This window comes from Triticum aestivum, chromosome 2D (assembly GCF_018294505.1).
Source record: "Triticum aestivum cultivar Chinese Spring chromosome 2D, IWGSC CS RefSeq v2.1, whole genome shotgun sequence".
NCBI classification, from domain to species: Eukaryota; Viridiplantae; Streptophyta; class Magnoliopsida; order Poales; family Poaceae; genus Triticum; species Triticum aestivum.
Window position 1 is genome coordinate 368,371,596 of NC_057799.1, and position 13,457 is coordinate 368,385,052.

Consider the following 13,457-nt stretch of genomic DNA (forward strand, 5'->3'; position numbering starts at 1 on the left):
CCAGAATGTCATCAATGAACACTACAACGAACTTATCCAAAAACTCCATAAACACTTTGTTCATCATGTTCATCAAATAGGCAGGTGCATTAGTCAGACCAAATGACATAACGGTATACTCATACAGCCCGTACCTCGTTGTAAAAGCTGTCTTAGGTATGTCCTGCTCTCGAATCTTTAGCTGGTGATATCCTGATCGCAAATCGATCTTGGAAAACACCTTTGCTCCTTGCAGCTGGTCAAACAAATCATTGATCATCGGCAGTGGGTACTTGTTCCTGATCGTCACTTCATTCAATCCTCGATAATCAACAACCATCCTCAACGATCCATCCTTTTTCTCCACTAGTATTACTGGGGATCCCCAAGGTGACGAACTTAGGCGGATATAACCTTTATCCAGTAACTCCTTAATCTGCTTCTTAATTTCCTCTAAATCCTTTGCGGGCATTCTGTACGGTCTCTTAGATATTGGCCCTGTGCCTGGCAAAAGCTCAATCAAAAACTCAATGTCCCTATCTGGTGGCATGCCTGGCAACTCTTCTGGAAATACATCCGAAAAATCCTTCACCACTGGTACTTCCTCCTGTACAACTCCTGATAAGGAATTTACTTGAGTCCTATTCGGCACATGCTGGGATACATACTTGATCCTTCTTCCTTCTGGGGTGGTAAGCAAAATCAACTTACTAGCGCAGTCAATGTTCCCTCCATACTTCGATAACCAATCCATGCCTAATATCACATCCAGTCCTTGTGACTCCAATACTATTAGGTCTGAGGGGAACAGGTAGTTACCAATCCTTAATGGTAACCGATCACACCATAGGCTAGCCACATACTCTGCTCCTGGCGAGGTTACTAACATGGGTGACCTAAGGGCTTGGGTTGGCATTTTAAACTTATCCACGAATCCCCTGGTTCTGATTCTGGACTAGTATCTCCTTCAATGCATTCTGCTGCTGGATCAACTGAGTGAGCTCCGGTGGGAAAGCAAATCCATTGTCGCGTCTCGGAGGCATCTTGCTGAGTTTAGAAAAGATGAGAAAACAAAATAGAATGAGGTCTAGAGGGAAAACCTACCCATATGCACATGAGACAAACACAAACATATCACTCAATCAAATCAAACAAGGGCATACAATCGGTCTAGAACTATCGTTGCAAAAGTGTTTGGACTATACTATATACATGGTGGAATACTACTATTGATTTGGTGGTCTAGTAGAAAAATTGATCGGTCGAAGACTCCATGATATCTGCTCCAGCTTCATTAACATAGTCATCATCGCTATCGTCAGGGTCCGAGTCGATGTCGTCGATGATGATGTAGTCCTCCGGGCAAGTGGAACTGTCATCTTCTCCTCCTGGCGCAGGGTCTCCCATGAAAACTCCTAGCTTCTTTGTCAGGTCGCCATTCTTCTCCACTAGTACGATGATTTCCTCCATATAATCTTCGCGTGTAGCCTTGAGTTCTTCCTCCAACTCGTGATCCTTGTCATTGCCTTCTTCAAATCTATCATGCCTGCGCACATCTGGTTCTCCTGGCGTCGAATGTGCTGGTTTAACTCCTGGATGAAAGAGGCAATCGATCTATCCTTCCTGGTGCTGATCATCTCCCATTGCTCATCTCGGTGCCCACAAATCTGGTAGATAGTGTCCTTGAGATCATTGTGGTAAATTTCTCCAATGCGTCCCATGGTGATGTGAGCCGCCATACTCTTTCCTAGACTCCAGGTTGGGGCATCGAAGGAAAACTCTATGGGCTCAGTGACTGGAGTGAATGTCCTTCCTGGAACTTGAACTTGAATCATCCAGCGCTCCTCTTTTGGTAAAGTGGCATTGTAAGTCCCGGTGAAGCTTGGTATTCCAATATTCATGTACCTAGTAACTTCCTTCAAGTGGCGTCCAAATGGGGTGTCTTCATCCGGTTGCGTGAACTTGATCCTTGCATCCGCCATCCTAAAGAGTAGAAAATGGAGAGAAGTCGGAAATGAGAAGAGAGTAGTGATCTAGGGCTTTAGCTTAGTGGTTGTGTCCTACAGTCAGCGTGTGCTCTGATACCATCTTTGTAGCGACCAGACCTCAAGCAGTCTGATCTCTGTGCATAAGTGTCATCCCTGGATCGGTAATGCTGACACACACGGTACTTGAAGGATTTATAACAGAGTAGCAATCACACACTTATTACATCGAATGTCTCAAAAGAGAACTTATTACAATAAATATGGCTTAAGGCCATCTAAAACGATAACAGCGGAAGGCTTGGAAGATAAAGTGAGTCCATCAACTCCAACGGCATCACTGAGTGAAAGACCACGACCTAAGGCTCCTTACTCGTCGTCTGAAAAGTCTGCAACATGATACATTGCAGCCCGAAAACGGGTCAGCACATGGAATATGCTAGCAAGGTAACACAAGAGAGTAATGAACAGAATAATGCTATCACTACATGTATATATGGCTGGTGGAGGCTGTATGGTTAATATGTTTTGCGAAAAGCCAATTTTTCCCTACTGCAAAGGAATATATTTTATTTAACTACAAAGTTTGTTGAAAACATTGAGAAGGTAAAACCCCTCTCAATCCTTATTAAAAGTAATCATTAACAACCCATCAAAATTAGTTATGTAGTGATGAGATCAACATGATAATCCAAAAACCAGATACTCAAGATGTCCATAACCGGGGACACGGCTAACCATGATTAGTTTGTACACCCTGCAGAGGTTTGCACACTTTTCCCCACAAGACTCCATCTCCTCCGTTGGATTTTTCGCACTACATGGTGTTTGACAAACGGATGACCGAGACACAGTCTTTCAGAAGCGTTAGCACCTTACGATGGGTAGACAGTACCACCTACATCCCCTACATCTGCTAGTCTACCACTGTAAGAGTTCACACGACTTAATCAACAATGCTAGAGCCCATAATAGCTTGTGGCTGCACACGGAAGTTTCTAGTATGAATAATCTCATGATCCCTTTGAGCCTGGGTGGCAGTCCATAGGAGAATCACACGGTACCCCGGGATTTCCAAAAAAATACAGGCAATCACTGGATTCCCCAGGTGCCTCAATCCACCCAGATGTGTATTTAAGTTGTCACCTTAAGTTTAACCATTAATTAACAATCTCACATCTGTCATGAATACACTAAAACCCAATCCACGTCTACGAGCATAGCATAGCAATATAAGCATAATGTAGAAGTAACTCCCAGGGTTTGATAATAAAGAGGTGAATAGGTACTACCTCAGCTACTTCCCAACCCACAATTTAATTCAGATCCTAACCATGCAATTGTTTGAGGATTGATCTAATGCAATAAAACTGGGTAGTAAAGAGGTATGATCAAAGTGTTACTTGCCATGCTGATGATCCGCGAAACCTAGAGACTCGTAGTAGCACGCTTCGCACTCCGGGTACTCTATCGCAACAAACAAGCATACAATAAGCAATCAAGCAAGGGCACGGGTAAAACTCAAATAAGAGATCTAACCAGAAAGTTCAACTTAAGAATTCCGGTTTGCAAAAAGAATCAAATCAAACGAAGCAACAAAACTCAAACGGCGAAGGAAACAAGCTTTGTTTACTAATTTTGACTAAAGTCAAATTTTACAGTAGCAAAAACTTGTTTAAGTTGGCTAAACAGAAAGAGGGTTTCAAGACGAAACTCTATGCGCTTGAATCGCCTGATTCCGATAAATGAGCGAAAAGTTATACTAGAACGAAAATCGGATCGGAAATCGCGATCGAAAATAATCGCGGAAACATCCGAGAAAAAGAAAAACTGACGAAGAGGCTAACGCACAAACATTCGCTGTCTGCGACTAAACGGTGAAAACCGTTCATTAAAACGAACGTACGGACGAACGTTCGCTAAATAACTAAACCAATAAAAATAAACCGACCCGATCTAAACAAAAACGAAACTAGGGTTTACGAAATAAAACTGATCGGTTTAAAAAAACGGCGGCTACCTCGAACTCTGGCGGGCGGCGGCGCGGCGGCTCCGGCGGCAGTGGTCGGCCACGACGGGCGACGGGGCGGCGGCGCGGCGTGCGGCGGTGGCTCGGGCGGCGGCGGCGGGGTTAGGGTTAGGGTTTGGTCGGCGGCGGGGCTGGTTGGGCTGCGGGCGGCGGCTTATAAAGTGGCCAGCCCGAGGTCTCCTGGCCGGGTACGGCCCGAAGTCGGTTTGACTTTTTTTTAAAATAATTCCGACGTGCAGAAAAAGAAAGAAAAGAAATACTAAACGAACTCCAAAAATCCCGAAATAAATTTTTCCCGTCCTCTAAAAATAGGGCGGACAAGGTGAACATTTATTTGGGCCTAAAATGTAATTTTGAAAAACGCATATTTTTCTAATTCAAATAAAAATAGCGACAAAACTCCGAATAAAAATCTTATTTGATTTTATTATTAATCTCTGATATTTATTAATTTTGAGGAAGTCATTCTATCCTCTCTCTTTTATTTTTAATAAAAAGAAATATTTCAGAGAAAAATAATTAAAATCAAACGATCCTCTTTTCAAAATTCGAGAAAGACTCGAATATGAAAATAATGTAATCCCCAACTCTCCGTGGGTCCTTGAGTTGCGTAGAATTTCTAGGATCAACCAAAATGCAATAAAATATGATATGTAATGATGATCTAATGTATAACATTCCAAATTGAAAATTTGGGATGTTACACTTCCTCGCGGAGCAACCAGCGGCAGGCTGGCAACCCTAACGGCAAAACCGAGTTTATCCTTGTGATGGATCGTAGGGATCTCATGAGGAGGATAGCGGGCGGCACTACGAGCTTCCTTTTTCCTCATGCAATCCGCTTGCACGTTAAAAGGGGGGCTCCTGAGCATCGCGAATCAAGAGCTCTTACTGGCTCTCCAGCCCTCACCCCCTAACCTTGACCACGGCATCGCGACCTGGCATACCAGTGGCGGGTGAGCTCGCCCGAGGGCCAGGACCTGAGGACGTAGAGCACTAAGGAGAGCACGAGAAGAAGGAGACTTGTATGGGCCTCACCTAGCTACGCCGCGGGTGGTTGCGCACAGGCCTGGCGCATCACGAAGAATCGACCCTGGACTACTGAGATAAGTCTCGTGCTCAGACCGGCTAATCGATAGACCTAAGGGTCGCGCTTGCCGCATCCCTGTTACGGCCACGCCGCCTCCCTTTCTTGCCTTACCATGGCTGCTTGAGCTCTAAGGGGGACCTCCTGAGCATCGCGCCTCGGGGGCTCTTTCTGGACCTCAGGCCGCCCACCTCCTGGCTACCACGGCACGCGACCTGGCATACCAGCGATGGCTGCGGCCTGCCTGGGGACTGGGACCTGTCAGCGTAGAGCAACAAGCTATCAAGAGGTTGGACAGGGGAGACCGAGCCTGAACAGAATATGCGTTCGCAGATTTTCATAACAGGGAATATATACACAAAAGGCATTACAGATCCTTACATGCCCCCACGGGGCATTCCTTGATTCCTCGCAGGGAACAAAAGACGAGAACCTAAGAGGAATCCTATCTACACCCTCCCGTGGCGGACGCCATCATCAACAGTGGGCCACGGGAGGCCGGCGCCAACCTCATCCACATCAGCGACGGCGACGGCTGGACGCCGCGGCCCTGCTACGAGCACGACGAGAGCTTGCGGGCATGTAGCTGTCGTCGCTCGTCTCCAGAGCCTCGTAGAGCTCAGGAGAGTCGCTAGACTCCCAGGGGCTGCTGCTGCTGGAGTAGCCACGAGCGGAGCGTGCGTCATCCTGTCGCTCCCCTCCAGGGCAACACTCCAGGCGGCGGCCCTCCACGTTGAAGAACTTGAAGAAGAGCCTGGAGGCGCCGTCGAACTCAAAATGGATCGCGAGGGCGCCTTCCGCACGGCAGACTCGTGCAACCTCGCCCCAGCCGCGGGTCATGAAGATCTTGCCGGTGGGGACCGCTTTGATCTCTGCTCCGGTCGCCGGAGCGTCGCAGTCGGCGTGCTGCAGCCAGAGCTCGAGAGGCCCCCTCGGCGGCATCACGCCGGGGAAGAACCGCGGGAAGCAGATCTAGAAACTTGGGGGCATTGGCGCTCATAGCACAAGCTCGCTCGAGGAATCCGCGGCGTGGATTCTAGGAGCAACGGTACGCGTCGCCACCGCGCGGCGACCACGGGCGTGGCGCGGGTGACGCCGCTCATCGCTCCGCCCTCCTGAGCCCTCGGCTCGGGCATACAAGGGTAGCGGGTACCCTGGAGGAGGCCGCTCGCACCAAGGCCTCGTCACCACCTGCATCGCCGCCTCGTCGCGATGATGGACCGACCTCTTCTTCGGCGGGAGCGGCCCCGGATCGTCGTGGGGGGCCTTTCCTTTCTCGTCCGCGGAAAACCTTCGGATGGGCGCCATTGCTGCGAGCAGAGGAGCAGGGGGAAGAAGCAAGCGAGCAAGGAAGAAATGGGCGACGGGGGCTCCGGCCCCCTCTCCATTTATAGCGAGCGAAGGCCAACCGGCGCCTCCCACGATCACAGGTAATGATGGTTTTCCTTGCATGTCGCAGGGACTTGTCAAGTCGAGCAGTTGCCGAGGCAGCGTGGGGAAGCGGAGACGCCCACGTCCAATCAACCGCCACGCATCGACCAAGGCCGCATGCTTTTGGGGCCCGCGACGCTCCGTACTTGACCTTTGGCTTCGCCTCGAAGCCAAGCCCGAGCGCACCTTGGGCCCGGGGGCTACTGTCGGCGTTCTGGGAACGGGGGTCCCCAGACTTACCTGCCTGCGGCCCACGGCATGGCTTTGCAAGCGGGCTTGTAAGACCCAACTTCATCAACAAGGCATTCAAGACCCTCGCGAGGGGCCAAGCCTCGCGAGGCGGACGACGCAAGACCTCCTCCAGAGTGGCCTCTCCAGGAAGGTTCGCGAGGAGCGGAGATATCAAGGCGGGGCAAACCTCGCGAGGCTCTCGTGACGTGAGCCATGATGATCGACACCAGGCGGGCGCTAGGCGGGCGCCAGCGCGCGCAGCGTCCTTGTTTCCTCTTTGGTGCTAAGGAGGCAGGCGTAGGCGCGGAGTACCGAGGCATCAGGCAGAGGTTTCCGTATCGGTGCAACAAGACCAAGACCAGCAGGACGACAAGATGGAGGTCACCATGGAGCCCAAGACGGCGTCACCACCAGAGCCTTTTGCAGGCGAGGACCACTTTTGTCAGGATAGCTTGTACTAGCTGTCCCCTTTCAAATTGCCCGCTGTTGTTGGCTCTCTTCCCGCTCAATATTTGGGGAGAGCACCAGGGCCTATATAAGTAGAACTAGCCACCACAGTAGGGGGCATCGGATCTGGTCTCAAACTCATTCAGAGCCATCTCACCCACACAAGTTCGACAGGCACAAGAACACCTCAACCTCAGGAGGTTGTTCTTCCCCTTGTACTGTTCATCATCAGCCCAAGAGGCAATCCACCACCACCACACTGGAGTAGGGTATTACACCACAACGGTGGCCCGAACCAGTGTAAATCTCGTGTCTTTCTGTGTTGTGAGTTCGTCGAGTTCGTCCGCGAGATCTTAGCGAGCTAGGGCGTGGATCGGTAGGGGGAAAGAACTTCGTGCGCACCCCAGAGTTCGAACCTTAAGGATTTTGCCGGAACCCCACATCCGACAAACCTCATGAGCATCAACACCAAGACGGTACCTGACCGAGTCAAGTTGTAGTTGCATGCTCCTTTATATGTACTCTCACAGTTTGATGTGCACTAACACTTTCCATATTCGTTGTTGAACTAGCACCACGACGCAAGCGGAAACATACATCAGGGATAATGCTTGACAGATTAACAAAATCTAAAGGAGGAAGAATGGAGATCCATTTTGAGGCAGGTTTTAAAAGGCCACGTGATGCTACAGAGTCAGCCAAGTTAGTATCAGAGGCAACCATTGTCGTTAGGTGTCATGCACGTATCCTCCCAACGTGGATCCAATACAGGAATGAGAAAGACAATACCCAGTTTAACACCTTCCTTGACCATTTATCTGCAAGTAATTTTATTCATCGCAATTTGTAATATTGTCTTGCTCTGTGCCATACTTTCTAGCTTCCTCCTAATAAGACTCACATTCTTTTTTCAACAGATGAGGTTCAAGTTGGATCCGAAAGATGATGCAACTAAACAAGCATGCACTCATGTTTTTCAGTATGCTTTGCGACAGTATCGGTACCACCTTAGAAAATCTCACTTTGAAGGCAAGGCTAATAATGAAATCACCCAAACATCTCCAGTGGAATATATTACAGATGAAGACTGGACATGCCTTGTTAAACACTAGTCTGATCCAAAGTATCAGGTAGGGTATATTTATTTGATCAGACCACATATTGAACTTGTGTTTATGTATGTGCCTTACAAGTGTATCTTCTTCTAGGCTAACTGTTTGAAGAACAAGACCAACCGTTCTAAAGTGAAATTCCAACAAACAACAGGATCTCGTAGCTATATTGCACACTGCGAGGCTCTTGTAAATAGCTGCTAGTTCCTTCTTTTTCTGTGCCATATTATCGTATCTATATTGACTTGTTCCAAATACAGAGGAAAACCCGTGCGAACCAAAAAGAACCTGAACCGAATGCAGTGCAAATCCTCAAGGATTGCCACACCAGCAAGATGAAGGGCATGAGCACACCAGTTCAGGCCGTTGTTGTAAGTCCTTACTCCTCCTGCCTTTGAACTGATTGGTACAGTGATGTGTTCAATTAACTGCTTGGTTTGCAGCCAATGTCAGTTACTCTGTTCACTTTTATACACAGTTGTCTTAACGTATCATTTCACCTTACATGGTTTAAAAGAGATGAAGTATATTCTTTTGGTCTTGATCTGTAATGTAGTTGTGATGTTGACGTGCGCACACAATGATAGAATAGCCTGATTGTTTTACATCTGTTTGCCCATGATATGAATGATGTCATACTATCTTCATCCTACTTTAAACCATGTCTGTTTATCCTTAGATGTCAACGAATGTGAGGAAATAGACAATACAGTAGGCATGCTACATGGACATATGTTCCGAAAATGATTTTATTATGTAGTTGGCACTACAATACATGTTAATGTATTACAGTAGTTCACCAAAATAAGTTATGTATAAACGTGAAACCTACTTTGTTTGTTTTTGTCGCATTAGTAACTTATCTGGCACACTAATCTACAAGTTCAAATTTTCAGCAAGCTATGGAACAAATGATTGAACAGCCACAACCACCTGAAGGTGACGAGGCTACCAAGGCACAATGTCACCTCTTGCTGCAGTGTGTTAGTATCTCTCCACTAACAGTGCAAAAAGCACCTTCCTGCGTAATTCTGGGTTGGTTGTCAAGGTAACCTCGCCCAAATCGCCTACTGGACAAAATGTTCCGGCTAGACAGAGTGATATATCTGTGCTCCAAACACAAGTCCAATCCCTAATAGGCGTTGTGTTGGAAACAAGAATAGTGGTTGACAAATGTCGTGAAGATATGAATGGTTTTGAAACCAGACTATCAAACATTTGCTTCGTTGTTCAAGAGCAATGGCTGAAAAAAGGGTAAGATCGTGCTGCTCCATCAGATTCTACAGCCTGAAACATTAGCACTCAGGTCAAATGATTTGTGCTTCTATAAATCTGATGGTGCTTTTATCTGCAAGGACTGTAAACTTTATGCCAACATGCCTTTTGTTGTATGGTTGGAATTTATTTTGTTGTGATACATCATTTATGATGCTGCCAAAGGTTGCAGTAATTACGACGTGTATAGTGTAGGTTTATCTTAGTAATGTATTCGGTCGAAAGTTTTGTAGGAGCCGAACATGCTAACATACGTCGGGCCCATTTCAATTGGGCTAAAAACGATTTTGGGCCGAAATTTTCATGTACCCACTAAAAATATCTGGGCCTAAATCAGCATAAGCTTTCATATTTTTCTGGTAGGCCTGTGCCCATAGTGGCCCTTTAACAGGCCTAAACATAATTTGGGCCCTCAGTAATAATAGGCCATTTACAGGTGTAAATATCTCAAGCCCATAAAAACATGGGCCTTTAATAGGCCGAAAGTAAGATTGGACCCTAATTGGGCCAAATAACCCACTGGTCTTAGCAGGCCGAAATGGTGGCCCATTTACAATGCGGATCGTCCACAGGCCGAAATTCAGACGGGCCGTAAATGCGCTGACCTACTACACGGGCCTTTAACAGGCCGGAAGTTTGGTCGGGCTTGATTAGTGTCATTTTTCTATGGACCATTAGTACGCCCGATGGGGCGTTGGGCCACATATGGCCCATGGATTTCGTCCGACGTTAACAGGCCGAAAGTCACAACAGGCTGAAAGTGGCTCAAATCTATAGTGGGCCTCTAACAGGCCGAATGTCAGACATGGCCGAATATGACCCGTATCCTTCACGTTAGTTTATGGGCCGAACGTTTCAATGGCTTATAAATGGGCCCAAATGAAGCAGGACCTTTAACAGGCCGGAAACACACCGAGCCCTAATTCGGCCCAAATACTTAGCGGATTGTTAACGGGCCAGAAGTGACAATGGGCCGCGATAATGACAAGTTTAGGACGGGCCGTTGACGAGCCGATTTGACACTAACCGTACGGGACTTAACTGAGAATGTTGGGCCTTTAGCTGGGCGGGCCTATTATGGTCTGCAAAATCTTGTGGGCCTTTAGCTGGGCCGGCCCATTATGGTCCGCTAAATCTTGTGGTCCTTTAGTTGGGCCGGCCCATTTAATCTTTATGGGCCACTTTTGGGCCGTCCCATGTGTCAACGTATCATAGGCGCATCTCGCCCATTGGATGAGTGACACCTGTGCCAACGCGTAGCTGACATGTGGTTCCGTCAGCCAATGAGAATTTTACATGTGGAAAATCGGCATTGGTCGTTGCTGTTAGCAGGTTATCGGATCCAAAACCGGACCGACAGCTTAACGACATCCCGTTACGGTGGATGCCACGTGTCGGTCACCCTTAACGAAAGCACTTATATGACGCATGATTTATCGTCATGGAAGTGGACACTTCTGTGATGATAATTTTGGTAATGTCATGGAACACTTCTACGACAGCACAGGATGACTATCTTGATTCTGTCATAAAATCGTCATGGATGTACATGCATGACAGAAAACGTGACCTACTGTGACAAACACGTATCATCATGAAAGTGTATTTTTTGTAATGATTAGTGTTAAATTATGTCAAGATTTAACTGATGTCACGTAAAATTGTCAATGAAGATAAAAGGTGCTGAATGAATGGATGTAGATAGCTTCTGCAAGCATAAACTTCCTTGCCAGGAAATTAAACCCCCAATACTTAGACCATCCACCAAAACCATCAAGATCAATGCTAAGAGAATTCAAGAGAATATAAACACAATGATACAAACAATTTAAAGGAAATTTGTGTATATTCACAAACTAAATGTTAGTACCAGCAATTGCTTTTGTCTGTTCAGCGACAACTGGGACAACAGACAAAACAATGGGCATATTGGTAGGTGCAGACCACAAATGAAGCAACTCTCTCTCCAGGCGCATAACGTGTCGAACAACAGAGACCACAATAACTATGGATGAACGTGCAGATCTCCTATAGGCCATCATACAACCATAGTTATAGTCATGGACGACGAATCCATATAGCCCTTGTAAAAAACATATGGCGTGTAAATCAGCTTGTTCATAAGCATTCATGAACCCACAACAGGCTGAGCCCCAAAAAAACTCTCGCCGAGGCACTCGACGAGAACCATCCCCGGGAGAGCTCAGGCTCTACCCCAGTAAGGACAGAGCTAGCCATCTTCTGTGACCTCCCACAGGTACAAAAGGGATGGCAAAGCGCATTCGGCCACCACAACCTCCAAAATAGGAATAACAACCGAAACAAATGCACACATCCTGCTGACATGTAAGAACGAAATATATAATAAAGTAGATGACTCCCGGCCATGTCCGGAACATACACTGAAACAATTAAGAGGCTATAGAACATGAAAGTACAAACAGAAAGTAGAGCAGCAAGACAGGCAGAGTCACATAGCAGCAAACCTTGACAAGGCCGGACGAGCAGAATGGAGACGCAGTAATGAGCTAAACGGAGATTGTGCACGAGATCAGTAAAAGATGGAACAACCTGCAAAATAGCAAGGGAAACGAATGGTCAGCATAAGACAACGGCGTGCAACTATATATGATCTATAAAAAACAAACCAACTGTAATTCGAAAGACAAGATCACATGCCATCGTCAAACAATCAGTCCATAAAGATCATTAGTACATAAAAGATCAGAACACAGGAGAAAGAACGAGTATTGAGTGTTTCTTTGCGTGCGACCCTACACACGTGCGAAAGGGCTGAGAAAGCACACGTGCTGCAATGGCATTCCAAAATAGGTGCAACGATGGAAACAAAAGCGTTCATCCATTCAAACGCAAACAGCAAACAAGCAACAAAATAAAAGCAAAACAAAAAGATACATCGCCTTTTAACATCACTATTTTACAAAAGTATCAGCGTCATCATATCCTCATACAAGTAGCGGAAACTAACACAACGAACCACGCACAACTAATGCGAGATGAAAACACATGGCACCAGACAAATATTTCATCAAACAGCCCTCGCGCATTTCATCAAACACCTAACAGGCACGCACCCATAGAGAAGTAGAGGAGGCGCGCACTAACCTGGACAGCAAGGACTGAATGACCCACACTCCTACGAAGGAGCCAACGTGAAAACCAGGCAAACTTTGCATGAAGGGAGCAAATGGAAACATACGGGATCAGTAAATTGCAGCAACAACGGCAGTAAAGAACCGGAGGAGCAGAATAGAAAGAACCTCAACCAACAGCACCCATGGAGGAACGGATGGCCATGGTGCAGGCGCTCGAATGGGACGAAGCGAGGCGACGAACAGAGCGAGCAGTAGGGCGGAAAGGAGGACGATAGCGAGTGGGCGAAGCGAGCGAGCAGCCTGGGCATGCCAGACGCACGCGACGCGGTAGCAGCCCCACGAAGTGACACACGCACGTCACAGAGCCCCCGGCCGCACGTCAGGCTCGGCACCATGGCACCAAGCAAGCCACACCCCAGAAGAAGGAGGTGAGTAACAGACCGGTGGGCCCTTCCCAGTGTGGTGCCCACAGTCAGCAGCACAGCCGCAACAAGCAGGTGGACGAGCAAATCCAACCGAGCCACTAGAAACTACCCAGCCGAACAGACGGTGCATAGATGGGCGATCGGTCAAAGCGAACACAGAAAAAGAGATGAGCCCCAATGACGCGTGGGTTCAAGGGAAGCGGGATCCAAGTGGCAGTGCCCGCAAACGGTAACAGACGACCCGGAGAAAAAGAAGCCGCCAGGTACGCCTCACGACGCGACGCGGCATGGCGATGGTGTCCCTCCTCGCTCCATGCGCGAGACGCGGTCAGCAGAATCA

General features: G+C 47.6%; 1 protein-coding gene across 3 annotated transcripts; it reads right to left on the reverse strand.

Annotated features, from left to right (window-relative positions):
- Positions 1–2,307: 2,307 nt before the first annotated feature.
- On the reverse strand, positions 2,308–13,228 carry LOC123049345 (uncharacterized). 3 transcript variants are annotated; one of them, XR_006423566.1, is made up of 4 exons: positions 12,858–13,228; positions 12,703–12,765; positions 12,063–12,147; positions 2,308–2,353 (listed from the first exon to the last, which is right to left on the reverse strand). XR_006423566.1 is itself a non-coding variant. In XM_044472272.1 (3 exons), exons 1-3 carry the CDS (start codon positions 13,085–13,087, stop codon positions 12,105–12,107), a joined length of 336 nt encoding a protein of 111 aa, XP_044328207.1. In that variant the 5' UTR covers positions 13,088–13,225; the 3' UTR covers positions 11,383–12,104. The 3 variants fall into 3 exon arrangements, 1 of the variants encoding a protein (XP_044328207.1); XR_006423565.1 differs by lacking the exon at positions 2,308–2,353 and adding an exon at positions 11,383–11,912 and having other exon boundaries at positions 12,858–13,227; XM_044472272.1 differs by lacking the exon at positions 2,308–2,353 and having other exon boundaries at positions 11,383–12,147; positions 12,858–13,225.
- Between the last annotated feature and the right edge of the window lie 229 nt (positions 13,229–13,457).

Coding starts and splice junctions, on each gene's coding strand:
- LOC123049345 (XM_044472272.1), bottom strand. CDS start 13,087: ATGGTGCCGAGCCTGACGTGCGGCCGGGGGCTCTGTGACGTGCGTGTG. Junction 12,766..12,857: donor CATGGGTGCTGTTGGTTGAG/GTTCTTTCTATT, acceptor CTTCATGCAAAG/TTTGCCTGGTTTTCACGTTG. Junction 12,148..12,702: donor ATTCAGTCCTTGCTGTCCAG/GTTAGTGCGCGC, acceptor GCTATTTTGCAG/GTTGTTCCATCTTTTACTGA.